Source organism: Mus pahari, chromosome 14 (assembly GCF_900095145.1).
Source record: "Mus pahari chromosome 14, PAHARI_EIJ_v1.1, whole genome shotgun sequence".
Classification (NCBI taxonomy): Eukaryota; Metazoa; Chordata; class Mammalia; order Rodentia; family Muridae; genus Mus; species Mus pahari.
Genome location: NC_034603.1, coordinates 44,554,967 through 44,582,069, shown reverse-complemented (window position 1 = coordinate 44,582,069; position 27,103 = coordinate 44,554,967). Strand labels below are relative to the sequence as shown.

The following is a 27,103-nucleotide window of genomic DNA, read 5'->3' as shown; positions in this document are numbered from 1 at the left end:
TTACATACCATTATTCCACTGACTCTTGTTTATTTGTGTTTCAGCCACCCTTCCTAGGTGAAGCCAGCCTGCCAAGGCCGTCCAGAGAAGAGAGAAAATAATAGAGAAGGAAATATTTGATTAGAGGTTAATATGTCCCCTGGGTTCTTTCCATTTGGGTGATTGCAAAAATGCACAGTGTAATGGTTATAAGCACTCCCAGAGGAGAAGAGGGTCTCTCTGCATGGAGCTGGGGCTTTATTTCAGATGAGTTACAGCTCTTGTGCGGGATACAGCCTCGACTAATGGGACAGAAAGAAGTATTCTCAAAACTAGAGTGGTAGTGTGTTGTGTAGCAATTTCCTCCAAGATCAAAACCTTCTATCTTGGAGAGATGCATATTAAGGTGCAGAAGTAAATACCTCAGCCTCTTTAGGAAGGCCCTGAAACTGACCAGATTCACTAGACTCCTCCCTATCTAAGCATATAAGCAGTAAAGACTACTAAGGCACACTCTCAGATCTGCTGATCTACCTAGAAGAGGCTCTGGGAGGATGCAGAGACCATCTGTCTAGAGGATGCTGAAGCCAACTGAATTGACTGCTAGATGCACCATCAACATGTTGGACTGCCTGCAAGTTATATAGTGTCCTCCAGTTTTCCAGTTTATGAACCATCGCCCATGTGGGATGGGCTTTTGGTGATACAGCTGCTGTCTTTGAGTGATTTCTGCTCCTGTAAGCAACCCCTGACTCATATTCCTGTAAGTAACATCAATAAAATTCATTGATTCACCAAGTTGGATTTTAGTGGTATCCTTGTTTGGGTCTGTCATTGGTTCCATATCTGGGGTGAGCAGACATTTGTTCATGTCTCTGCAGGAATAGTTTCACACAGCACTGCTTGTTACCATGGCAATGCTCAATTTGGAGCCAGCCTTTCATCCTCTCCCTGGGTCAGCAGGAACTGTCCCATTTCACTCCTAAAGTCATTTCCAGCCATTTCTTTCCACTTCCACCAGCTCCACACCCTTGTTCAAGGACTCAGTGCCTTCTTGGATTATATGCTTCTTGTGGGTCTCTTGGCCTCATGTTTAAGATTCTTCAAGTTACTGTCAGAGGGAGATTCTTCTAAATTAGCTTCAAACCCATCCTTGGCTCTTTATTGATACATCTGTGATCCCCTTCACCAGTAACTTGGACCTACAAACAATTCTAGAACACCTAGTCTCTGCTCGTAAACTTTCCAACCTCCTGTGCATGCTCCTTCTTCTACCCAGAATTCTTCACTCCCCTCTTGGCTTCTTCCCTATCTTCTTGGTTGCCTCCTCCTCAGATTGAATGAGGTTTTCCTCAGGAATGCCCCCACAGATGTATTGCATCGTTCATCCCTGCATTGGATCTCTAACAATGCACGAAATGCCTTGCTTCCCAGCTTCTAGCTTTAACAGACACCAGTTACTCAATAAATACTCAGTAATCAGTGAATTCCAGGGGCCCTATGAAAATTCAATTAGAGTTCAGAAACTCGAACCATCCAGCACCGAAAGAAGGGAATAATAATGGTTATCACGATTATGTTGTTAGACAGGTTAGAGTTTCACACTTGATAAAAGGATTGCCAAACTTCAAATTTCTTTAAGCTAAAGTGATTAAACTCTACTTGGAAGGTTAGGTTTTTCTGTACTTACCCAAATACCTTGGGGGAAGTACACTTGCCAAGCAGGTATTTCTAGACATGTCAAATCTATCTCTTAAAGATAGCATTCCAAAACTATAGTTATGGTTGTACTGAGGTGATCTAGATGCTCCTACTCAAAAGAAGTGTGAGAGGAGGGTAAGGTCCCTAAAAATGATATCTCCCCAATGTGAGCCGAGACCAGCACACAAAGAAGATAGTTACAGTCCAACACTCTTGAACGGCCAAGGAAACAGACCACATTAAGACAGAGGGAGCCTACTATGGCAGTTTCCACTTTATAAAGGAGATATCTAGTCACGCGACAAATCAAAAATAGAATTGGTTGCTTTCTGAGGTGCGCTAGCTGTCTCATTCTCTTCAAGTGCTCAAGCCCAGGCAGAACCCATCAAGAAGGGGGGAAAGGTGCAAAGGTGATGGGACTAAGGCCTTTGATTAAGATTCTTTCTAACTTCCTGATTTTCTCAGGAGTCCTTTAATCTTTGGAACCTTTCAATTCTTTTTATTACTGACTCTAAAGCATTAAAGCGTAGCTAAGAAATGCTCCAACGAATAAGGGGGCTAGTAAAAGCTCTCAGAGAATTTCAGAGGAGAAGCCATAAAGAAGAGACTGAGCGAAAAATGAGAGAAGTAGAAGAGGAAATGGGGAGGCAGGAAGACAGAGAGGAGAACCTTAGTGGAGGAAAGGAAAGCAATTAAAGTCCCTAAGGACTGGAGTGGAGAAGACACGCCCAGAGGGAAAAATCGTCCGCTTTAAGGAAAGCCCCGCCCCCTAGCGTGACACCCAAGCATTCAAGGCTACGATTGGCTAAGATTGGAGGGCGGGATGGGGTTGCTAGGCGCGGAGGGGATCCGGCGGGCTGCCGCCGCCCGGAGTGTGGAGCCGCTGGAGCGGAGCGGTATTAGCGGCGTTGCTGGAAGATGGCGAGCGGCCGGGATGAGCGGCCGCCCTGGCAGCTGGGACGCCTGCGTCTGCTGCCGCCGCCACCGCTGCTGCTGCTGCTACTACTACTGAGGAGCTCGGCCCAGGCGGCGCACATCAAGAAGGCTGAGGCGACCACCACAACCGTCGGCGGCTCCGAGGCGGCCGAGGGCCAGTTTGACCACTACTACCACGAAGCGGCGCTGGGCGAGGCGCTGGAGGCGGCAGCGGCCGCGGGGCCACCCGGCCTGGCTCGTCTCTTCAGCATCGGCAGCTCGGTGGAGGGCCGGCCGCTGTGGGTGCTGCGCCTCACGGCCGGCCTGGGGCCGCCGCCCACCGCTGCCGCCGCGGGGCTGGACGCCGCGGGGCCGCTGCTGCCCGGCCGGCCGCAGGTGAAGCTGGTGGGTAACATGCACGGCGACGAGACGGTGTCACGCCAGGTGTTGGTCTACCTGGCCCGCGAGCTGGCGTCGGGCTACCGCCGCGGGGACCCGCGCCTGGTCCGCCTGCTCAACACCACCGATGTGTATTTGCTGCCCAGCCTGAACCCGGATGGCTTCGAACGCGCCCGCGAGGGTGACTGCGGCCTCGGCGACAGCGGCCCGCCTGGGACCAGCGGCCGTGACAACAGCCGAGGCCGTGACCTCAACCGCAGCTTCCCTGACCAGTTCAGCACCGGCGAGCCACCTTCCCTGGATGAGGTGCCGGAGGTGCGCGCCCTCATCGACTGGATCCGCAGGAACAAGTGAGTGTTACTTGACTCTGCTTTTGGTCCCACGTGAGCCTTCGAGACCAGGAGGCTTATTCTGACAGCCAGCAGGCGCTCAAACAATGCTTGCCTGCCTAAGGGGTCGGGGGCAGTCGGTGTGCAGAGTGACACCCTGTAACTGGAACGGAGGCCAGGCTGCAGTACCTCCTGTCTTGCTAATTGAAAAGAAGCCTGCTTGTGGCTGTCATTTGTGCAGGGCATAGCCTGAGGGGAGACTTTTTTCTTCTTCTGCCATTCTATCCCTATTTTTGAAGGACCATCGTATATGAGTAATGGGTAAGAATTTAAGGATTCCTAGGTTGGCACCTTCATTATGTAGCTAAGCTTGTCACTAGAAACACTGTGGCAAGCACTTTCTGCGACTGCATTATGTCACTAGATGTTGACCACAACCGGGCGACCTAGACACCACTCATATCCTCTAGACACCACTGGTACTCTTGTTTTGCATACGGGGAAATTGAAGGGCAGACTGGTTGACAAGCCTCGGGGAATCTAAGCCTGGTTACTTAGTGCTGCACTGGCAGGGAGACAGAGTGTAGCTCAGAAATAGCAAACGACACCCCCAGTCACTCTCTCTGCTACTGGATAGAAACCGATTCTTCTGTCTTTACTTCTGATTCTGCTTAGGGGAGTATGGAATAAGGGGAAACCCTCACAGATCAGAACTGCTTCTTTTCTGATGCCAGCTGTACTCTTTCTTATTGTGGTAGTACAGCCAGACATTGACATGGGTAACATTTAAGCACCCTGTGGGGTTTTATATTTTTGGTTGTGAGCCTACCCTTTAACGGGCTGAGCCAGCTCTCTAGTCCGTGTGGGGTTTTAAAAGGTAAAAAGTAGAAGTGTGAAGACCTTCAAAAACTAGTATGTAACGAGAGCGTGTTATAAATACATAGGAGAGGTTTACGCAGCTAAAACTTGACAGAAACTGTTCCCCATGACAAAATGTGCATGAGCTGCAAATTTAAGGCTCCCTATCTCTTGGAGAGGGGCTATGATGTAACTCTTCAGAGATGAATAGAAAGAGGAAGGAGGAATGAAGGAAGATGGTACTTACTCCAGATGGAGTCAGGTCTGAAGTAAACCTGTACCTCTTTCCTTTCTAGAACACCCACTGTGCCAGCATATTCCCGATGTGTATCTTCGTAAGGCTTTTGAGGGCGGTAGTTAGAATCTTTGTATCTTGAGTTGAAGCTTTTTTGGCTGACAGATGAGCCAAAGGTAAAGATGAAGAAAGACGTTTCTCTGTGAGACTTGGAATCATTTCTTATGTAGCCCAGGCTAGTTACAGACAGGCTATGTAGCCAGGTGTGACCCGAGCTCCTGATCTTCCTACTTTTGCTGTAGCTGGGATTATAGGCATGTGCCACCAGCCTTGGTTTATGCTGTGCCTGTGGTTGAACCCAGGGCATCACGAATGCTAACAAGTACTGTACCAACTGAGCTACATACTGCCCTCCTGAAATGGTATCTTTTGTAAGATGTCAGTCATATATTATGAAATCTAGAAATTTTGTGGACATTATGATAGCTCCAAATGGCTTTTAGTCATCTGCCTTTCACTTTACTAGTGAGTAGAAGGTCCCCTGTAGATGCTTATTCTGTTCAGATGTTGATGGGCAGTGTCCTCTCCTTGACGGTGTCAGACTTCTGAACATCTGCATCAGTTTGATTTTGATGCAACACTTAAACTGTCAGGTGCTACGGCAAGCAGGCCTGTTTATTTTACTTTTTCGTTGTTGTTTTGAAACAGGGTCTCACTGTGTAGTCTTGGCTGGCCTGAAATTCGCATGTAGACCCGACTGGCCTCAAACTCACAGATCTTGTGCCTCTGCTGGAGTTAAAGGTGCTTGCCATTGCCAGCTAGGGCAGGTTTTTTTATTTGTTTGTTTGTTTGGTTGGTTTGTTTTGTTGTTTTTTTTGAGAAAATGTATCAACTGCACTGTGTCCATTGCTTGGGTGTTTAAAATGTCCCACAGCAACTCTTGCAGGGACTTTTATCTTTGCTTGTTCTGTTGTGGCCAATGTGAAGAATGACAGTCTCAAGGCAAAAATTAACTCTCTTCTTAACTCTTCCAAATTAGTATCATTTAGTGATCAGGAGTCCCCCACATCAGGGTCTTCTTGGCTCCTTGATGGGCGCTGGTGTGTTTTTTAAAAGTTCAGGGTTCAGTTGGTATTTCAGACTCTCTCTGTCCTGTGGCAGATTACTTTGATTACTTATTAATCCCAAATTTTTGTTTTTTTTTTCCAGATGTAACTCTAATAAAAAAGGAAAATTCATGCTTAGCTTCAGTCTTAAAATAGAACTGAAAATACATATTCTTTAATGGCTAATTAATAACAGGATGTTGATAGGTAAATAAAATTTAAAGCACAATTACAGATTGGTAGATGCGAGGGATATTAAAAAGAAAAACACAGACATTAGTTTATGTGAGAAAACTATACATTTTTTCTTTTTCTTTTTCTTTTTCTTTTTCTTTTTCTTTTTTTTTTTTGGTTTTTTGAGACAGGGTTTCTCTGTATAACCCTGGCTGTCCCGGAACTCACTCTGTAGACCAGGCTGGCCTCAAACTCAGAAATCCACCTGCCTCTGCTGGGATTAAAGGCATGGGCCACCACGCCAGGCCTGAGGAAACTATACTTTTAAATGTGTTTTGTGGAGTAAGTTGTTTCAGAGATGTCCTGATATTCCTTTAATTCTTCCTTCCTCCCTTTCTTTCTTTCTTTCTTTCTTTCTTTCTTTCTTTCTTGCATTGTCCCCAGAAGAGTGACATTGTATCTTAAAACTATGTTGTTAGAAGACAGAGAATCACATTTAATTACTCTCATAGATTCCTAATGTTACCTGGTTGTAAAAGTGGTTGAAACATCAGGTCCTCTTTATGGTGTTTCTGAGAAGTATTGCAACAGTGTTAAACAAAAGGGTCTCTCATTTAGTAGAGTCTTAACCTAAAATAGGAGAAGTAGCACACCCTGCTTACACAGAATATTCAGGGCTTTTCTGTTGTTGCTTGTATGTATTTTAATGCCCGCAGTAGTATTCAGCTCATAGTTAATACTTTAAAAATGCTTGCTGCTGCCGGGCATGTGGCGCACGCCTTTAATCTCAGCACTCGGGAGGCAGAGGCAGGTGGATTTCTGAGTTCCAGGCCAGTCTGGTCTACACAGTGAGTTCCAGGACCGCCAGAGCTATACAGAGAAACCCTGTCTCGAAAAACAAAAAACAAAAACAAAAACAAAAACAAACAAAAAAAAATGCTTGTTGCTAAGTAAAGTGCCTGAACTGAAAGAGCCTTTTTATAGTTTTCCCAAAGTAAATGGAGGAAAAAAAAATTCTTGAGTTGTTTACAAATACAACCAGAAAGTAAATGGTTAATACAGTAGCTAGGTGGAATTAGAAAGCTAGGTGTGACAACCTTTGTTGTTCCTGGGTTGTTCTGTCACTAAAAGGAGTGGCAGTGGCAGTCAGAATTAGACTGAAACTGACCAGGATGCTAGAGAGCTCCAAAGAAATGAACATTTGTTGAGGAGCTAGTGTGGAGTTCTGCTCATGTGTTGTTTTTAGTAGTTGTAATAATCCCGAGAGGTGGGTTGAATATTCACATTTTATAGAAGAGATAGAAATGGGGGTTTAGAGGCAGTGACTTCTGATCACATTACTGTTGAAAAACAGCTCTGGAGGACATTTACAACGAAGGTCATTCTCTGGTGTCTGGACAGGCACTAATGAAAACTGTATTCATTTTAAACTAATTTCCTTTATTGTCAGTTGTCTTTATCATCACTGGCTAAGTTTTTCCTTCTGTTATAAACAACATTCATTGTCCACCTCAAAGATGCCTAAAGTACAGATCATGTCTAAAGTAGCCTTTCAGATTACACATATGATAATTGTAGTTTTCTTTCAAGCATATAGAGAGAAATGTCTAGACTCTCAAAAGGTCAGTTTATTGTTACTACAAGTAACCAGGCCCAAGAAAATTCTAGTCAGAATGCAAAGAGAAAATATTTAATCTCTATTCGTAGTAATGGTTTGAACAGTTACATAAGGGAAGGATGTACAAAGAGAACGCATGCCTTTACTTTTAGTCTTCTCTTCAGAGGGAGCTCTTGTGATCTTCTGTAGCTATAAACTGGACCACATTAGTGGTTCACTCAGAAATAGAAATGAGGCTGGGGCTGTAGCTCAGAGTTAGGGGGTGTGGCTAACGTGAGCTTTGCTTGCTTGACCCCCAGAACCCACCCCCAATAGAAACCCCCTTGTCTGTGTCAGTTATCCAATGGCCAGGTAGAAACCTTGGGTTAGCAGAGGATGGCTCTGTATTGTTTTTCTCTGAAAGAAGCTCACTATATCAGGTGGGGTTTTCCTGAATCTTTCCAACTTTGCATCTTTCTTGAAAATATAATTTGGTACAAGGATTTTGTGAAACTGGAGTTAGATAAGATACATTGTGTTTTAAATCAGATAGATGCCTTATCCTGAAAATTTTCTTTGGGCAGTAAGTATACAGAACATAATGTTATTCACTTACCTCTTGTATTCGACAAATGTTTATTATGTTAGCCACTTTTCCTATGAAATTGGCACATTGTGAAACATAAGTTCCAGGTAACACTGTATGAAATCATCACTTTTGTAGGTAGGAAAAAAATAAGATTGAATTTTGGCAAGTTCCTATAGGTCAATATAATTAATGAATCTGAAATTTCTCATGTAAGACACTTCCTAAAACATTAGTTATTGTAGTATTTATTCAGCAACATGTTCAATGATTGAAACTTCTGTAAGTACTTATGGTTAACTTGAAATGTAAAAGCAGCCTGATTGATTGATTGATTGATTGCTGGAGATCAAACCCAGGGCTTATACATACTAGGAAAGCACTCAGCCACTAAGCTACATCTTTAGTTCTGAAATTTTAAATAACGTTTTATATTTATTTATATGTGTGGGAGAGCACACATGCCAAGTGTGCGTGTAGGTTAGGAAACAACTTGTGGAACTCAGTTCTCCCTTCCACTATTGTGGGTCCTGAGGATTAAATGAAGGGCACTAGGCTTGGTAGCAGGTGTATCCACTGAGCCGTCTTTCCAGCCACGGGATAGGTATTTGATTTGTGGAACTGGAAGATAGAGTCAGTGTCTAGCATGTACCCAGGTCCTGGGTTCATCCTCAGGACTGATTGAGTGAATGAATGAATGAATGAGTGAATGAGTGAATGAAAAAAGAATAAAGAAAAAACTGAGTTTATTTATGAAAGATCCTGTGGAGGTTTTTAATGCTTGGCATTTTCTGTGTCTTTTAAAGGTGATATGTAATTTGATTGTGTTTTCAAAGGTTTGTGCTTTCTGGAAATCTTCATGGTGGCTCAGTGGTAGCAAGCTATCCTTTTGATGATTCTCCTGAGCATAAGACCACTGGACTCTATAGCAAAACCTCCGATGATGAAGTCTTTAGATACTTGGCAAAAGCTTATGCCTCTAACCACCCTATAATGAAAACTGGTGAACCCCATTGTCCAGGAGATGAAGACGAGACTTTCAAAGATGGGATCACGAATGGCGCGCACTGGTATGACGTGGAAGGTATGCAAAGCACTGACTCTGTTGCGTTTCCTTCTGTTGGCTTAGCTTTCTTACATGTATTCTGAATGCAGGAGGAAATGTGCAATTTCACTTCTTAAGCAGGTTATTTCTTTGTATGTCTGAAGTTTCCAAAACTACAGCAAAATTTAAAGACGACCACAGAAATATGTACTATCTCCAGTTGAATTCCCTTGCTGTTCTCTTACCCCATATGCTCCATCTCCCCACCTACACATGCCCCCCCCATTCTTCCCCAGACCACTCAAAAATATGTGGCTGACAGATCCCTTAAGTCCTTCAGCACTTGTTCTTCCAAGCACCATTCCCTCACCTGAGAGGCCAGTAGTCGGTCAGTGCTGTCATCCACATGCTGCCTGGACTTCATTTCCCTTCTTCACCAAGGAATTGTAGTTCCTTTTTCTCCAAATCCAGGATCTGGTCAAGGCACAGCCATTGTATTTGATCTTGTTAAGAATCTGGGCGGGAGCCAGAAAGATGGCCCAGTGGATAAAGGCACCTGCCACCAAGCCTAACACCTTGAGTTAGGGCCTTAGGACCCACATGGTGGAAAGAGAGAGCTAACTCCTGAAAGTTGCCCTCTGCTCTCCACATATGCACTGTTGCATGTGTGTACCTACCTACCTGCCCACACACACACACACACACACACACACACACAAATATAATTGTAATGAAAAAAAAAACAAAACAACAGTCCAAGTTGTTGTCATACAGAACTTTTCAATTTTTAGGTTTGTCACATTCTACATTGTACTTCAACTTCAGTTTCCCAGTAAGATTATTATATAGACCACATCACATGTCAGGAGACACAGAAAGTTAAGTTATAGATCTTAAATTATTGGGCTAGAAACAGTGACCACTGATCTTATCTTTTACATAAAGGTATATTTGCTCACATCTGTGGGTTGGTCATGGAATTCTGACTTGCTTTTTAATGTATGTATATATACATATATATATATATATATATATATATATATATATATATACATATATATATATAAAATCTATAAATATGTAAAGATATAATATATAAATATATAGTATATACTATATAAAAACTGTATGTTTACATCTATTTGATGTAATATATAATATACAATATAATATACTATTTATTATATATCATATATTTAATATATAAATATATAAATTATAACTATTATATATTCTATATTTAATATATAAATATATTAAAAGGATACGATCACATGTTATATTTAAAAATATATATTTATATATTATACTTTTATATAAATATATTTTAATATATAATTTATATAAAATTGTTTTATGTAAATATGTATAATTTATATAATATAATATATAAATATATTTTAAAATAATATATTTAATATTATGAATATTATATAAATATAATATACACATCTATTTAAATATACATAAATATTTAGCAAAAAATTTGCCATTTTGCTTTCTTTGCTTGCTCATGCATGTGGATGCCTGTTTTTGTGAAAATTTTTTGGTGTTGAGGAATCAAACTCCAGGGGCCCAGTCAACTTAGGCAAGTTCTTTATCGCATCAGCCCAACCATTCCAGGCTTGAACTCTTTATCATCTTGCCTCCAGTGTTCTGAGTACTGAGATTACAGGGTTAAACCACAATGCTTGGCCAATTTTCTAGGTATAAGACTTCAGTGATAGTAAGAACTTTCACAGTGTTATATATCCATTACTAACTGTCTATTTTCTGAATATTTATATCATCTCAGATACTCTGTAATGATTAGGTAATTCCTATTACTTTCCTTTCTCTAGTTACAGGAAACCATTAATCTATTTTCTTTTTTTCTGTGAATTTGTCTATTCTAGGTAGTTCACATAATTAAAGTCATAAAATATTTGTACTTTTACATCTAGTGTGCTTCACTTACCATAATGTCCTCAGTGTTCATCCATTCTGTGTAATGTACCAGAACACCATTCCTTTGTATAGTTAAATAATATTCTCTCTCTATAAAATACATATCACATATGCACAGATATGTAATAGATTTTGTCTATTCATTCTCTGTGGATGGCACTGAGTCATTTCTTCTTCACTATGGAGCAGTGCCGTAGTGAACACCGTTGTACGAGTAAGTGTCTGAGTCCTCACTCTAAGATCTTGGTATAAATGGCTAGGAGTGGAACTGCTGGGTCATGATTAGTTTTGTATTTAGCTTTTAGGAGGGCATCAAACAAACTCTTTTACATAGTGGTGATAGCATTTATTTTTCTAGCAGAAACATACAAGGGTTCCAATTTTTTGTAGCATACTATTTTAACATATTATTAAGGTTTGGGTAGATGGCTAGGTGGATAAAATGCTTGTGGAACAAATCTCCAGAACCCACAAAAAACTACAGATGGGTCCATGGCCTGTCTGTATTCCCCGAGTCCCAGACACAGACACGGGGATCCCCTGGGCAAGCTAGGCTAGCTGGATTGAGTTCAGCAAGAGACCTTGCCCAGTAAATAAACTGGACAGTGAAAGAGGACACCTGACACACATGTGCATGCACACCCTCTTCTGGCCTCCCGGTGCAGCAGGTACTCATGGTGTACAGACATACATGCAGGCAAAACACCCATACTTATGAAAGGTAAATAATAAATTAAAAATCATGAAAGTAGCTACTGTTTCAAAATTTCAGAATAGTAAAGCCCGATGTAGAAGTGGGTCTAAGAAGGTGGCTCAGTAAGTAAGAGCACTTATTTTGAAAGCAAGAGGACTTGAGTTCAAATCCCCAGCACCCACATAATAGCCCTGTGTGGCATGTGTGCCTGTGACCTAGTCTTGTCAGATGGAGGTTCCTGGAAGCTTAACTAAACAGGTAATCTTCAGGTTCAGTGAGAGACCCACTGTGGAGCCCAAGAGAGGAAGATATTTGACATCTTCCTCTGGCCTTCTCAGGCACGCACCTGGGGGTGTATACCCTCTCTTCACACTTACAGAGGCATACATCACCTGCACACAAACAGTATGCAGAAAGAAGCTAGATGTGGTGCACACACGAATCCCCAGCACTCAGAAGACGAAGGTAACAGGATCATAAGTCTGAGGCTGAGCTACACAGCTAGACCACCTTAAAACCATCTTCAAAACTTAAGCAGAAGGAGCAGCTGAACTTATAGGAATGTCACTGGAGTCCCTGATGAGATGCTGAGGTGTTCTTTACTTTTCTGCTGGCAATCTCATTATAGAACATCGTGTGACATATCTCTTAATTCACCTTTATTTATGCCGTTGACATTTTTGTTTTTTTGTTGTTTGTTTTTTGAGACAAGGTCTCACCATATAACTCTGTGTAGACCAGGCCGGTCTCAAACCCAGATCCTCCTTCCCCTGCTTCCCAAGTGCTGGCATCAAAGGCGTGTGCTGTCATGCCTGGCTAATCACTTTTTGACTTTTTTTTTTATCTAGCTGCATATACTGAAAATGAGTCTTAAGTTAGAGGACTGAATACCTTCTAGAATTTTCTGACCCTCTCTAGTTTCTATCCATAGTTTATGTGTTACAAACATCTACAACAAGTCTGAAATATTTAGCAGATAACCTCTTCCCTCATTAAAGTTGGACATGGTTTGAAAACACTGTAAGGGAGTATACTTTAATGTGTAATCCTTACATTTCAGTCTTCAGAAATAAACTGATTAAATATCTTCTTTGTGAGCCAGTAGTTTTGTGAACTGGTCAAGTTATTGTATGAATCAGAGATATTACTTAAGATAATGGGATGAATGATAATTTATTTTACCTTTTTGGTTTAAAAAAAAACACCTTAAAAGGTTAAAAAGTTATTCCTAATTGACAGTTGATTGAAGCATACAGTAAAACACAGTTTGAAAAATAACTATGCAGTTTTTAGAGAAAAGAAGTAGACTTTGCTACATAGTCACAGATTATTCCATTAAACCAGTTATGAAGTGTTTCTGTTTCTCTCCACCTCTGAGGAAGCTAAGCTTTGTGGCTGCCATTGTTCATTGTTTGGGAGCATCAACATCCCTCTTGTTTGAGCTGACCTCTCAGATGCACTGTGCCTTCGCTACAGTAGCTAGCTTCTCTTCTTGGCACAGCAACTGCTTCCTAAAGAGAAAGCCGTGCTGGCTCCAGTAGCTTGCACAGGATAAAATCGTCTTGTTTATGTTGTGCAGGACCAAAGGGAGATGTTGTAAAAACCTGTGATGGGCATACTTTCAAGGCCGGATGTCCTGCAATGGCTTTACTAATACTCTGTGTGATGTACTTATGAATTCCTGCTCAAAGAAGTGTACATGTCTTAGAGCTGAAAATGAATATATTGATCTAGTTTGGTCCTTTTTGTTTTATAAAACTTAAAGGACTAAGAGACCAGCGAACTCACACAATCTAGCTATTCACTTAGTAAATGTTCCTCACTGCCTGCCACATTCCATATTTTGCTTTAGGCAACAGGGACACAGTAAGAGCAGAGCAGAAAGAGTTGCTACTTACAAGGATCAGATAGCAGCTAAGTAATGTGGGAGTGGGCGGTGGGGCCGCCACTGCCTTCCCCATGCTTGCCAAGGCTGGCACGCATGCTTAGCTGCCCATATGTAGTCCTGGCTTCTCCCATGTCTTTCAAGCCCACAGGATCCAGGTAGGGAATGGCTGTCCCAGTAGGCCTGTGAAAAGTCACTCACCTGCTAAAGCTGTGTGACTGAGAGAGTCTAGCCAGGTGATTTTACCCAGCACAGTGCCCAGTCCTCTGCCACTGGCTTACCCTTCCCCCACTCTTTCTTTTATTCTTGTCGTTTGACTGTGTATTGGTTTTTAAGTCAGTACTAGAGGCTGAACCCATGATTCTGTGCATGCTAGCAGCATTCTGCCATTGAGCAACATCCCCAGCCCTTTAACGTTTAAATTTATTTTAAGATTTATTTTTATTTGATGTATGTGAATGTTTGGATGTATGTATGTATACCACATACATGCCTGGTGCCTGAGGAGGTCAAGGAATGAGCTGGATCCCTGGAGCTGGAGTTGTAAGCCACTGTGTGGGTGCTGGGAATTCATCCTGTGCCCACTGCAAGAGCAGCAAGTGCTAACCACAGAGCCACCTCTCTTGCCTCTAAATTCTATTTTGAGACAGGGTCTCACTAAGTTGCCCAGGCTTGAATTGAGCTTGATCCTTCTGTCTCAGCCACCTGAGAAGCCATCTTGAAAGTTTTTCAGACATAAAAATTAGCTGATCGCTTAATGTGTATATTCCAAATCATATTTAATGAAATTGGGCTGTAGTATAGGTCACCGTTTAAAGAGTTTCTGTCTTTAAGGACTGGGAAGCTAGCACAAGCCCCTGAGTTTTACATAAAAGTGCCAGGTGTAGTGGTGTGTGTTTTATCCCAACACTGGGAAGGCAGAGGAGGAAGAGGAGGGTCCTTGGGGCTTGCTGGCCAACCATTCTAGCATAATAGGTGAATGCTAGACCAGTGAGAGACCTTTCTGGGAGGTGGACTATGTTCTTGAGGATGAACTTGAGATTGTTCTCTGGCACACACACACACACACACACACACACACCAAATGAACAGTAACACAAATTCATGCACATACACACACACAAGAAAGAATCTATGTACAGTTATATAGTTTAGGAACGGCAAGAAACCCAAGACTGTAACTGAAATGATTTTACTAAACTCACCATTCTGTGTAAATGTTAGAAACCCTCTAGGGTAGGGCATGGGTTATCTTTTACCTTCCTGCAGACAGAGGCATAGAGGCTAAGAGCAAATTCTGTGTGTGTATAGATAAGAGAGATTAGTTGATCTTCAACATGTTAATGAATTCTTTCACTCTAGATACCTAAATATAAAATGAAGATAAACGGTAATCTCTTTCATAGGATTATGAGGTTCCGCTGAGAACTATTTTAAGCACTTAGCTTTGCATCAGGCACTGTAACTACTATCTCTGCAAGAGCTCCCACTTCACTAGGGCAGGATTTCCGTTTTACTTGGTATTCTATCTCCTTGACTTTGAATCATGTCTTGTATATAGAAGGAAAACAGTGCATCTTTTGTGAATACTTAAATAAACAAATTCTTGTTATTCTTGTAAAAAAGTGGTTTACATAGTTTACAATATTAGACACCTGAACTTTGGACTCAAAATTCCTAAAAATATTCTTCCTACATTTATTCCTACTGTGATAAAATAAGTTTGTCTTATTGTAGGTCATAGTGTTTTTTGTTTTTGTTTTTGTTTTGTTTTTTAGTTTCACTATTATCCTATAATATGAAATGCCTTTACATTTTTAAAATTATGTGTATACATACGTCTGTGCACATGAGTGCTGTTGTCTGTGGAGGCGGGAAGAGAGTGTCTGATCCCCTGTAACTGGTTGTAGTGAGCTGCCTGGCACGGGTGCTGGCCACCTAACTGGCTCCTCTACAAAGGCTAACATGCACTGTTTGCCTCTGAGTATCTCACCAGTCCCTTCCGGTTGCTTTTATACATTTCATCAATGTGTGTATATGTTAAAAACTTTTTATGTTTTAAACTTTATGAGACAATACCTAAATGTGGGGCCCGAGATGTAGCTCAGTGGTAGAGCACTTACCTGGCACAGGGCATGCCCTTGGTTGTTCTATCTCCCCATCACTGCAAGCATCTGATAACTGGCTTGCCATTGTAATATTTCCTTTATTTTAAAAGTGTGTCCAAACCCACTAACGTCTCTTACAACCCAGTAATGGGCACTGCCTCCACCTTGGAACAGCTTTGCTCTTCATCACTGTTGCCATAGAGCTGAATTGCTTTCAATTTTTTTTTCTCATAGGAGCAAACATCTTACAGTTTGTACATGATAACTCTTTTTTCTTTTGTCCTGGCTTGTTTATGCACCTTAGTCATTTATGGCGAAGACTGAGCTACAACTTACCTCGGGTTGTTTTCCCTGTAATTTGAATGATTATTGAGACAGAAAATTACTCAGAAATCTCGTCACCAGCCAGCCTCGTGCTGTTCACATGTCCTCACACTGTTACTGGCTGGGACAGCTGCTGCAATGCTTTATAGTTATGGGGCTTTGCTCTGGATTTTAAGTTGTTGCTAACGTGGCACTGAGCCTTTTCAAACTGGCAGTTATGATTTGTTCCCCCTTTCTTTGGAAGAAGGAAACATTGTGTTAATTTATCGAGCCTTCTTCCCTCTGTTTTTAATCTTCCATCAGTTATGAAATGTGAGCAGATAGCACATCACATACCCAGAACAGGTTTGTATAAGCATGAACTCCTTTGATCATGTGGCCATTCACATTCTTCCTCTAAATGGCCATTACTCTGAGCAGCACTAATGTGCTCTAAACACTGAAGTGCACTGGCTTGAATGTTTCCTATGTCATTAAGTAGGGCATATACCAGAAAACTGGAATCTAAAACAAAGAATTAAATATGTAATGCATAACTGGAAAAATAAACCACAGCATTTGCTATTAATAAAAGATGAGTCCTTCAGGATCATAAGGAGTTTAGTTTCTCTCAGTAACCTTTCAGTCATGAAGACTAGTGGATCTGAGCAGCAGAGACAAACCAGTCTGACCTGAAGAACATGTGCAGAGCAGTGCTTCATGTGTGTTTCCTGACGTCTGTTTACTAATCTGAGGTGTAGTTGTCAGGCTGAGGAAGTGTGTGCCAGGGTCTTACAAGTATTTAAAGCTCTGCAGTAAAAACCAAACTACACATGGAGGAGATCTGAAAGGTTCTCTGCCTGCCATGCAATGGAGTCTGATCCAACCTTATCGAGCCTTTTCCTCTGCCTCCATCGTGTGCTGGACTCTGTCCTTTGCTGGCAAAACCTTTACAGGTCACCATGCCTCTAGAAAGCCTCCAAGTAACTCACTCTCCTGCCTTCACTGCAGAACATGCTCTTCTTTAACATCATGAATGTGATGCCTGCCCACGCGTGTTGGGCAGGGTGGCACTGCTCATTTCAGATGACCTTTACCTCTGGGTGGAAAGGGACAGAGCCCTAGAAGAAGGGGCTCTAGGGAGAGTTTTTATAGTTATCTGGAATGGGATCTCTTGATGATAAGAGCTTTAGCCACAGGATTACATGGGAATGAAGGGGAATGTAAGAGGTATAAGAAATTGTTTCAGAAAATCAGGGAGCCTGTTTGGGTCTGAGCTAGGTCCTCTACGTTTGTGTTAGAGTTGTGTAGTTTGTCTTCCTGTGGGACTTCTCACAGTGGGAGCAGGGCTGTCTCTGACTCTGCTGCCTGCTTTTAGGATCCTTTTTCTCCTACTGGGTTGCCTCATCCAGCCTTAATGGGAGGAGATGTGTGTAGTCTTATTGTTCCTTGATATACCATGTTTGGTTGTCATCCCCTGAGGCCTGCCCTTTTCTGAAGGGAAACAGAAGAGGTGTGGACTTGGGGGAGGGGTGAAGGGGATGGGAAGGCTGTGAAGAGAGGGGGAAGGGAAACCGCAGTAAGTGCGTAATATATAAGAGAATAACTAAAAACATAAATAAAAAGTATGCAAGATGAATCACAGGACTAATGGTGGTGAAGTGTCAAGGAGAGCCCTCAGAAGAGACCCACCCGAGCCCCACCTTGTGTGGGAGAAGAGTGACAGCCAGGTAGTACTTCATCTTCCCAAGTACCAAGGGGCTGTTAAGAAACAGCTTCTAAGTGTTGGAGAGATGGCTCAGTGGTTAAGAGCACTGACTGCTCTTCCAGAGGTCCTGAGTTCAATTCCCAGCAACCACATGGTGGCTCACAACCATCTGTAGTGAGATCTGATGCCCTCTTCAGTTGTACCTGAAAACAGCTACAGTGTACTCATATGCATAAAATAAACAAATCTTTAAAAGAAGAAACAGTTTTTAGAGCCTCTGCAGGATCAAAGTGAAAAGAGGCTCAGGGTTGTAAGACATGTGACGGACATATGTCAGTCCACAGTTCTGAAGATGGAATCAATACAGTTTCCTGGCATAATTTAATTGCTTAGAGTCAAAAATCCAACTAGAACATAGTCGAACAGATGGATGGTTTTTCGCCTCCAGAGTGAAAATGTTTGTAGCATTTTGCACCAGGAGGTTTTCATGAAGGAATGCTGACAATTCAAGCATCAAGCGTCAACCCGTTCTCGGTTCACAAATAGGATTGAAGGTGAAATTTGTGTTAGAAACTGCTTTTGGTCTTACCTCGTCTTATACATTAAAGACCTGGTGGAAGCTTTCTTCCTTTTTCTTTCTCCTCTTAAATCTGAGCGCTATCTAATGTAAAAGTTTAAAAAAAAAAAAAAAAGGACATAAAACCATATTTAAACAGAACACTTGCTTCTTCTTGAGTCATGAGTTTGCTTTCTTGAGCTGTGGTCCGCCCTAGTACAGAGCCTGACCTTTAGGATCAGCACACTTGTGTACTTTGTAACGTGATGATGGGCTCGGGGAGCCTTTTCCACCTTCACCAAGGGAGAGCCACGTATGCTGGCTAGGATTCATATCTCAGGGTTTCAGAGCTCGTGTCTGAGTTAGGTGCTTTCAGTCCATGACCCCTTTTCTGTGTAATTCAGATGATCAAGAACACTTTTATAAGGAAAAATACAATTCAGAGATGTGAGAGAGTGTTGACCAAGTGGGAACTGAGACCAGGCAGGACTATGTAATTAGTCTAGTTCTATAGACTCATATCATTAGCAAATATGTATCTAGTGGGAGTGGTGAAGGAAATGGATGCTCACAGAAGTGACCCGAGTGAAAATAACAAGTTCTGGTAGGAATTAGGCAGCTTGAATTTAAGACTTAAAATTGGAGGGGGGGATTTTTTTTTTTTTTTTTTTTTTTAAGCACAGTTGGAGAGTCAGGCAAGTCTCTAAGTTCAAGGCCAGCCTAGTCTACAAAGTGACTCCTTCGGGGCCAGCCAGGGCTACACAGAGAAAGCCTGAACCTGTATTTTTCACTTGTTTGGTTCAGTGTGCCTCCTTGCACTTTTTAATGAATGGTATATTTATTAACTTTTAAAAGTATCTTGGAATGCAAACTTATCATTTATTATACATACAGAAATTGAAATTGTGAAATGTTCTTACTACCTTTTGAAACTCTGAGAAGTCTGCCCTTATCTGAAGTTAGGCTTTCCTACGCTTCAGTTACCAGTCATCAGTCATAGTCTGAAAGTCTTAAATGGAAAATTCCAGCCATAAGTGATTGATAAGCTTTAAATTATGCACTGATCTGAGTGGCACAATGGAATCTTACATCATTCTGCCTGTATCTTGCCTGGGACATGACTCATTCCTTTGATGAGAATATCCGCACTCTGTATACTCCCTGCCCAGTAGTGTCTGGTTTCCACTTGGTTTTTCAAATCTTGTGTGTTCCAATTCAAATAATGCTCACATCACCTCCGAACAAGAGAAATGAGTATATTCAAGTAAGACAGTAGCATATTCACCTGACTTTCAGTATAGTATATTGTTATACTTGCTTTATTTATCAGTTGCTGTTATTCTCGTATAGCACCTAACTTAAAAATTAAACAGGTACTTGAAGAGAGTAACGAGAACACTAATAAAATAAATAAGTACAGTTTCTGGGATGCTAATTCAGCCTCGGAAGAGGGGGAAGTTGTTGGGGTTTTTAGTTGGCATTGGGTTTGGTTTTTGTTTGTTTGGCTGATTGGTTGGTTGGTTTTTTGAGGCAGGGTTTCTCTTTGTAGTCCTGGCTGTCCTGGAACTCACTTTATAGATCAGACTAGTGTTGAACTTGAGACCTGCCTGCCTCTCCAAGGGCCCAGCTTGATATTGCTGTTTTAACATGGAAGCTTCAGTCTAAGAGAGAGGAGTGAGGGGTAGTAGTTTTCAATAAGAAATCGACTGTTTGGAAGTCTGCCCCTCTTTAAAGCCAGATCTCTGTGCTAAAGTCAGCAAAAGGGACTTGTTCTGTTATAGAGGTAAATTGAGTATCTTAGAGCAGATGAAGATGAGCTGGAAGACAAGGAGTAATGGCTATGAGTGGATCATTTGATCCAAGAACCTTTAGCCTACCTATAGCAATTAATACTGGCATTGATAACAGCTTGTAGCACTGAACAGGTTCTAATAGATACTTTGGAGGCTGGAGAGATGGCTCAGAGATTAAGGGCACTGACTGCTCTTTCTGAGAACCTGGGTTTGGTTCCCTTTGGTGGCTCACAGCCATCTATAACTCCAGTTCCAGGGAATCTGACCCCCTCTTCTCTGTGTGGTACTGTACACACAGGGTACATAGACATACATGAAGTATCCACACACATAAGCTTTTAAAATGAAGGAAAAATGAGATTTTAAAAATCAAATTTCTATGCCATTTTCATTTATTTGAATACATTTAAAGCAATGTTGAAGTTTTATTTTAACATTTTGTTATGCAGGATATTATTTTGCTTACAACTGCTCAAATTTAAGATTAAAACATTTGGGGCTAGTGAGATGGTTCAGTGGTAAGAGCACCCGACTGTTCTTCCAAAGGTCCCGAGTTCAAATCCCAGCAACCATATGGTGGCTCATAACCATCCGTAACAAAATCTGACGCCCTCTTCTGGAGTGTCTGAAGACAGCTACAGTGTACTTACATATAATAAATAAATAAAATCTTAAAAAAAAAAAAAAGATTAAAACATTTGGATACCAACTCAGTATTTGTGAGGTAAGTTGGGAGGATCGCTCAGCAGCACAGTGCTTGCCTAGTATCTTCCTGCCTGGGTTTGATCCTCAGCACCACAGAAATCAATAATTTGTGAGCCATTGCATATTTTTTCAATTTAGTGTGCATAAGGTGAAGATCATTGGCTTGGATGGCCCCCTAGGAGTCTAAGCATCCATAGAGGCTTGCTTACTACCATTATTAATAAGACAAATGGCAGATGCTTTCTACTGTTTTTAAGATGTTTTAAGGTATGCCTACAGCTGAATATTTTACTCCCCAAATTAAAATTGTCTTTGCCCGTATTCAGATGTCGTTGTGAAATCTGACATTCTCCTTTATGTTGAGTCAAATTATATGCTAGTCTTAAAAAAAAAAATTAGGTAACTGCCTTGACTGAGTTTGGCAGTGGCTGCTGGTGATAGCATCAGATCTGTTTACAGATCAATGCTTGCTTCCTGTTACAGTGAAGGCTAGCTTCGTGCAGATAGGTCTTGTGTTGATGAAAAAAAAAAAATCAAACCAACAGATCCAAGCCAACTGCTTATATTTCTTATGCTTACAAGGTCTTTGACATTTAGTATTGGAAAAACAAATGTTAAATTTAACACAGATGTCAACTGATGCGTATTTGTGGCATCTCACAAAAAAAATTCTTAAATTATTCATAAGTCAGATAGTATCTCCATTTGTTTCCAGGTTTTTAGGTAATTTTAGAAGAAATTTCTAAATTATGAATTGAAGCTGGTGACTAAAGACTTTGATTTTCTAAAGGTAGGATAGCTTTTTTGTTGTTTGGCCCTGTGAAATAAGTTTGTTTTCTGTTCTTCTGAATCATGAGGAAAATGTAGATTAAGGGAGGTAATACAATATGTGAATTACCTTCCGAAGGTAGTCACAAAGCAAAAGTAGTTTCCTCTCATGGGGTTTTATCAAGAAAAAATACTTTGTTAGATCACTTCCCCCATGGCCAGAGAACATCCGGAGCAGGGTTTCCCTCCTTTAAACCTGTTTGTTTCTTGACCCAGGACGTGTATGTCTGATGAATGTTTGTATGTGTCTGGAAAGCATGTGTACTCTGCTGCAGATGGGTGGGGACAGTAGGCACAGCCTCTAGACCTAGTCAGCTGCCCCTGCCCCTTCATTCTGATGATTACTGAAGAATGCTGAGGTAATTTGTGGATCTGTCTTCCTAGTGTTATCACCTCTGTATTTTGCAGTCCTGTTTTAGATACTCACACTTAGGGTAGATTGCCTTAGTGGAGTTGACCCTTTATCACATCTTTGTATTCCTCTGGAGAGCACTACATCTGACTTCATGGCTTTTCTCACTCTGTGTTCTTTCTCCTGTCTCCCTCTCCTCCTTCCTTTTTTTCCCCCCTCCCTTCTTTCTCCTCTCCTTGTGTTCATGCTTATGGAGCTAGGAATTCATCCCCCAGACCTTGCACGCACTAGGAAAGCTATCTCCAGTGACGTAACGTCCCAAGCCCTTTTTCAGTCTTTAAATGTGTTCATGTAGCATCTGTTTTTCCAGTCCTTTTTGGAGTCCTTCTTACTTTTAACATATCTGTGCCACTACATGAGGTGACCTGACCTCCGGCACTGAATGGTAATTCCTTTAGACAATTTCTTTCAGTCATCTACTCCATACCCGGTTGTGGTTGCCAGCTGTTGCTGTTGTTTTATTCTGCTTGGTTTGTAACATTTTCATTCAATATATAATCACTGGTAGGTCTGAGTTTAAAAACAATTTTAATTAGTTCTCTTATAGCTCTGGTTTTGGGAGCTTGCGGGCAAAATTATATTTTGAGATAAGCTGTTTTGTGTAGCACAGACTAGCTTTAAATTTATGATCCTCCTTCCTCAGCCTTCTGATTGATGAGAAAGTAAACTAGTTTTGTGTGTGTGTGTGTGTGTGTGTGTGTGTGTGTGTGTCTACTAGGGGCTGAACCCAGGGCCTTGTACATCCTGGGCTGTCCTTGTACTGACTATCCTTGCCCTTGATTTTTAAAGACAGGGTCTTACTGTATGGCTCTGTCTAGCCTCAAATTTGAGACCCTTCTGCCTCTGCCTTCTGAGTGCTTGGTTACAGACAGCATGTGCCACCCCAGCAGGCTAAAAGTCATTTATACAGTTCCTAGACAGTTACATCTGCTGCTTTTCTTTTGTTCTTTATTTCTGGGCATTATTTCTCTTTTACCTGAGGAAATTTCTGTGTTAATTTATGTTAAGGTCAGTCTGCTTTCAGTAGATTCTCTGTTTTTCTCTTATTGGATGTCTGTTTTGTCCCTCTTCCTGCAGAATATTTTTTATTGGTTGTAAAACCTCAGATTATGGGCTGTGAGGTGTTGGTGCTCCCAGGTTATGGGCTGTGAGGTGTTGGTGTTCCCAGGTTATGGGCTGTGAGATGTTGGTGCTCCCAGGTTATGCACTGTGAGGTGTTGTCGTGCTTTGTTCTGTCTTGTTTAGCCCTTTAAAATACTTGCCTTGAGCCTCCTGAGCTCCTGTTTGTACTGAGGAGCCGTAGAAGTAGGCATTTGAAAGGTCTTTCCTGTACACTTCAGAGCTCTCCCTGCGTTGTTCTCTGTCTGCTTTCAGAAAGCTTTTAATTTGTTTTTGGCTTTTAGAAATTTAAGAATAGATTTTATTTTTTGACCATTGCCAAAGTTGTGAAGTACTTGCCACAGCGTGGTGGTTTCTCTTACCTGATGCTCCTGCAACAACAGTGTTTAATTAAACCTCTTAACATTGTCCATAAAACTCCCTCCCTCCTTCCTTCTCTCTTTTCTTTCCTCCTACTTTGCCTTGTTTAAATCCTGTTTTTTATGGTAAATTTTTTGTTTGCTTGTCCTAGCAGGAAATGACCTAATTAGATTTAGCTGTAAATTCAGACTCATCTTAGGAGGGGTGTGATTCTTGTCAGTTCAGTTCGAAAGGTTGTGGTGCTCTTGATGTCTGCCCTCTGTATCTCTCAAGCCAGTCTTGAACCTCTTCAGTACTTTGAAGAGGTACTGAAGTACTTTCAGTGGTTTGAGTGTGCTGTTTCAGGGCAGATGTGCACTCCTGGAGTGTAGTTCAGGAGCCAAGACTTGATAGATAAGCTATTGAGACCCTTGTGACCATCTCACATTCACAACATTTCCAAGTCCCTGGCTTCACAGCTTTCCCAATATAGTGATAAATATATGCATGAAAGATGTCCCTTCTTAGGAAGGAATATGTATTGTGGAATATTAATTATATTACAAATTAAAACCACAGTGAGATACCACTGCACATCTCTTAGACTGCCAAGACATTTACAATTGGCCAGACACTTAAGAACTTACCTAGGTAATGCAGAGCTGTTGAATGCCCACCGCTGCTGGTAAGATTGTAAAAATGGTATAGCCACTTTAGAAATCAGACTTTTGCCGGGCAGTGGTGGCGCATGCACTTGGGAGGCAGAGGCAGGTGAACTTCTGAGTTTGAGGCCAGCCTGGTCTATAGTCAGGACAGACAGGGCTACACAGAGAAACCCTGTCTTGAAAAACCAAAAAAGAAAAAAGAAAAAAGAAAAAGAAATCATACTATTTACATAGTTAAACATAAAATTACTTAGGAATTGTTCATGCCATTTGAAGGTATTTACTCAGAAGGCATGAAAATACCTCCACTATAAGATCTATGTATACCTTTTTTAAAAAATTGCATATATATACAAAACCAAAATTGGAATATATATCACATGAAGATTGAATAGGCACATTGTACTATAGCTGCACAATTATAATTTTTATGCTAGTATTTTTAAAGATACTTTATAGGTTTTAGGTAGCTAAATCTGTTGTTCTTTAATGATTTCACATTTTGATAACAAAATAAGAAAGATGTTCTGAGAACATAGACTTATTCATATTGGCTTCTAGTTTTGTTTATGATTTAATTTTTATATTAAATTCTATATAGATTAAGGAATTTAGTTGATATGCTATATGGTAAAGCTTTTATGCCTTCTGGGTAAATACCTTCAAATATGTGAGAAAGAACACATGACTTACTTCTTTCTGAGATTGTGTGACCTCACTTAACATTATATTTAATATTTATAAATTAAATTGGGAAAATTTTATATCTTTATAATATAGTTTCCCACAGTAATTTTTATGATAATGATATGTGTCATACATTTTATTATATTTAATCCTACAACTTTTATTGTTAACCTTTTTGTGTCACAATTTCTGATTATGGTAGAGATGCTTTTTATTTACGCCTTTTTTGGTGTGATGTTGGTGTCTGGACCCAGGCCTATGCTGCTTGTGCTTCCTACACTGAGTGTCTTCACCAACCCCCAAGTAGCATTGTCGTTTGTTTTGTTTATTAAGATAGGGTCTCACCGGGTAGGCCAGGCTGGCCTGGAATTCAGAGGTTCACCTGCCTTTCTGCCTCCTGAGGGCTGGGATTAGAGGTGTGTGCCATCACACTCAGCCCCAAAATATTATTTTTAAGTTGTCTTTTTTTTTTTTATTTCCAATGTCATTTTATATGAGTTTGTGTTTAACTTAGTACATGTCAGGGTTTTGACAGAGTCTGTACTTCACTAGACTCTGCACTGGGAAGCTAATCCTAACGTCATGCTTAGGTGCACTGCTCACTGCCTCAGGTATAAAGGACCTACAGAGAGAAGCTCATCTCCAGAATCTGACCTTTTATATTGTTTTGAATTGTTCGTTTAGTTATTTGTTAAATAGTCAATATTTAAGTGTGTGATCTACGGGACTAGAGACTACTAAGATGTACTTTCAAATCTTTTTTTAAAAGTATTTTGTTTATCATTTTATGTGTATGCATATTTTACCTGCATGGATGTACTTCCCTGTGTGTGCAGTGCCTGTGGAGGCCAGAAGAGGGTGTCAGATCTTTGGAACTGGAGTTATAACTCAATGAGCTGGGAACTGAACCTAGGTTCCCTGAAGAGCAGTGCATGCTCCCCACAACCACTGAGTCATCTCTGTAACCCCCGCCCCCCAGATCTTATTGTTAAAAGATTGTGTGTTCTCCTGCTCACTACCATGAGGGTATACTTGTGTCAGTGATTAGAACTGCCTACTTAGAGACCTATGAAAGTTACATCTGAAAACCAGATTAGGTAACACTCTTTAATGTTACATAAACTTGATCCTTCTGCTTTCTTTAGTTAATATTTCCTAAATTGCTACTGAAATAAAAATAGACAACAGATAAGAGAATGCTAGAACACAAATTTGGTTCTTTTACAGTGCTGTTATTATATTGTTATGGTCTGTTTCACCACCCTCTGGCATGATTGAAGTATGAATTGGCCATATTTATAATAAAGTAGTTATTCTACTTGTACAAAAAAAGATGAATTCATATTAATATTGCTGTCACATTGCTTTTTTTTCATGTGTTCTCTGTTTTGCTTCTTCAACAAGGCTAAACTTTGGCTAGTCATATTTTTTAATTTATATTTTTATAATAATCTTAGTTCAATCTCTTATACACAGTGGCCATTGTGTTGTTATCAGTAATGCTAAATGAAAGAAGCCAGTCATTAAGAAGTAGAACTCACAAGGAAACTGAAATTGAAGAGAAGAAAAGAGAGAGCTGTTCACGGGGCACAGGGTTTCAGTTTTGCAAGATGAAATTCTAGAGATCTGTCATACAACACCATGAATGTAGTTGTTGTTATTCTGTGATGGATTGCTATTACAAGATTTTCAAAGCTTAACAAGGGGAAGTGACTTAATTACCTCATGTTTTTGGAGACTCCAATGGATAATCTTAATTATTACCATGCTTTGATTGAGAAATGCCTATGAGATTTGGAAAGCATTCTTTTGGGTGTGTCTGGAAGGCACTTCCAGGGATGATTGGGTTAGGAAGCTCCAACCTAATGCATAGAGTTATAATTTGATGGCATTATTGGAAAGTGGTAAGAAATTGGAGGTAGGACCTGTCATAGGAGGTCATTGAAGTAATGCCTTTCAAGACTGTATCTTACCTGAGTATCCTCTTATATTCCCTGTAAATGCTTTCTGATGACCGTGAGGCAAAGAACCTCCTGAGCTGCCATTCCCACCACCCTGATGTTCTGTCCAAGCTCCTGAGTCCACATGGCTCTGAACTGAGTGAACTTGAAATTATGAGACCAAATGCATGGTTCTTCTGTAGACTGTTCTCTCAGACATTGTGGCCACAGTTTTGAAGATGTAACTAACAGGCAGAAAGTTCCAATCGGGCAGGTCTATCAGTAGCCTCTGGTGAGGGGCTTCTAGACTGGACAGTGATAAGACAGAAAAATAAAGAGAATCAGCTACATACAAGGTAATGGTGGGCCTGCTTTGTAAAGACTCTTTCTGAGAATTAACTGGGATTCCATCAGAACTGGTTTTTTTTTTTTTTTTTTTTTGGTTTTTCGAGACAGGGTTTCTCTGTGTAGCCCTGGCTGTCCTGGAACT

The 27,103-nt window shown here is 40.9% G+C and overlaps 1 protein-coding gene across 1 annotated transcript in view; it reads left to right on the top strand.

Moving 5' to 3' along the window:
• The first annotated feature begins 2,547 nt into the window (after positions 1-2,547).
• Positions 2,548-27,103, top strand: part of Cpd (carboxypeptidase D) — a 65,736-nt gene continuing 41,180 nt past the window's right edge. Inside the window, exons 1-2 of the mRNA XM_021212166.2 lie at positions 2,548-3,344; positions 8,716-8,963. Of these exons, the coding sequence (XP_021067825.1) occupies positions 2,599-3,344; positions 8,716-8,963 (994 nt within the window). The 5' untranslated portion in view covers positions 2,548-2,598. The remainder of the gene's footprint in view (positions 3,345-8,715; positions 8,964-27,103) is intronic.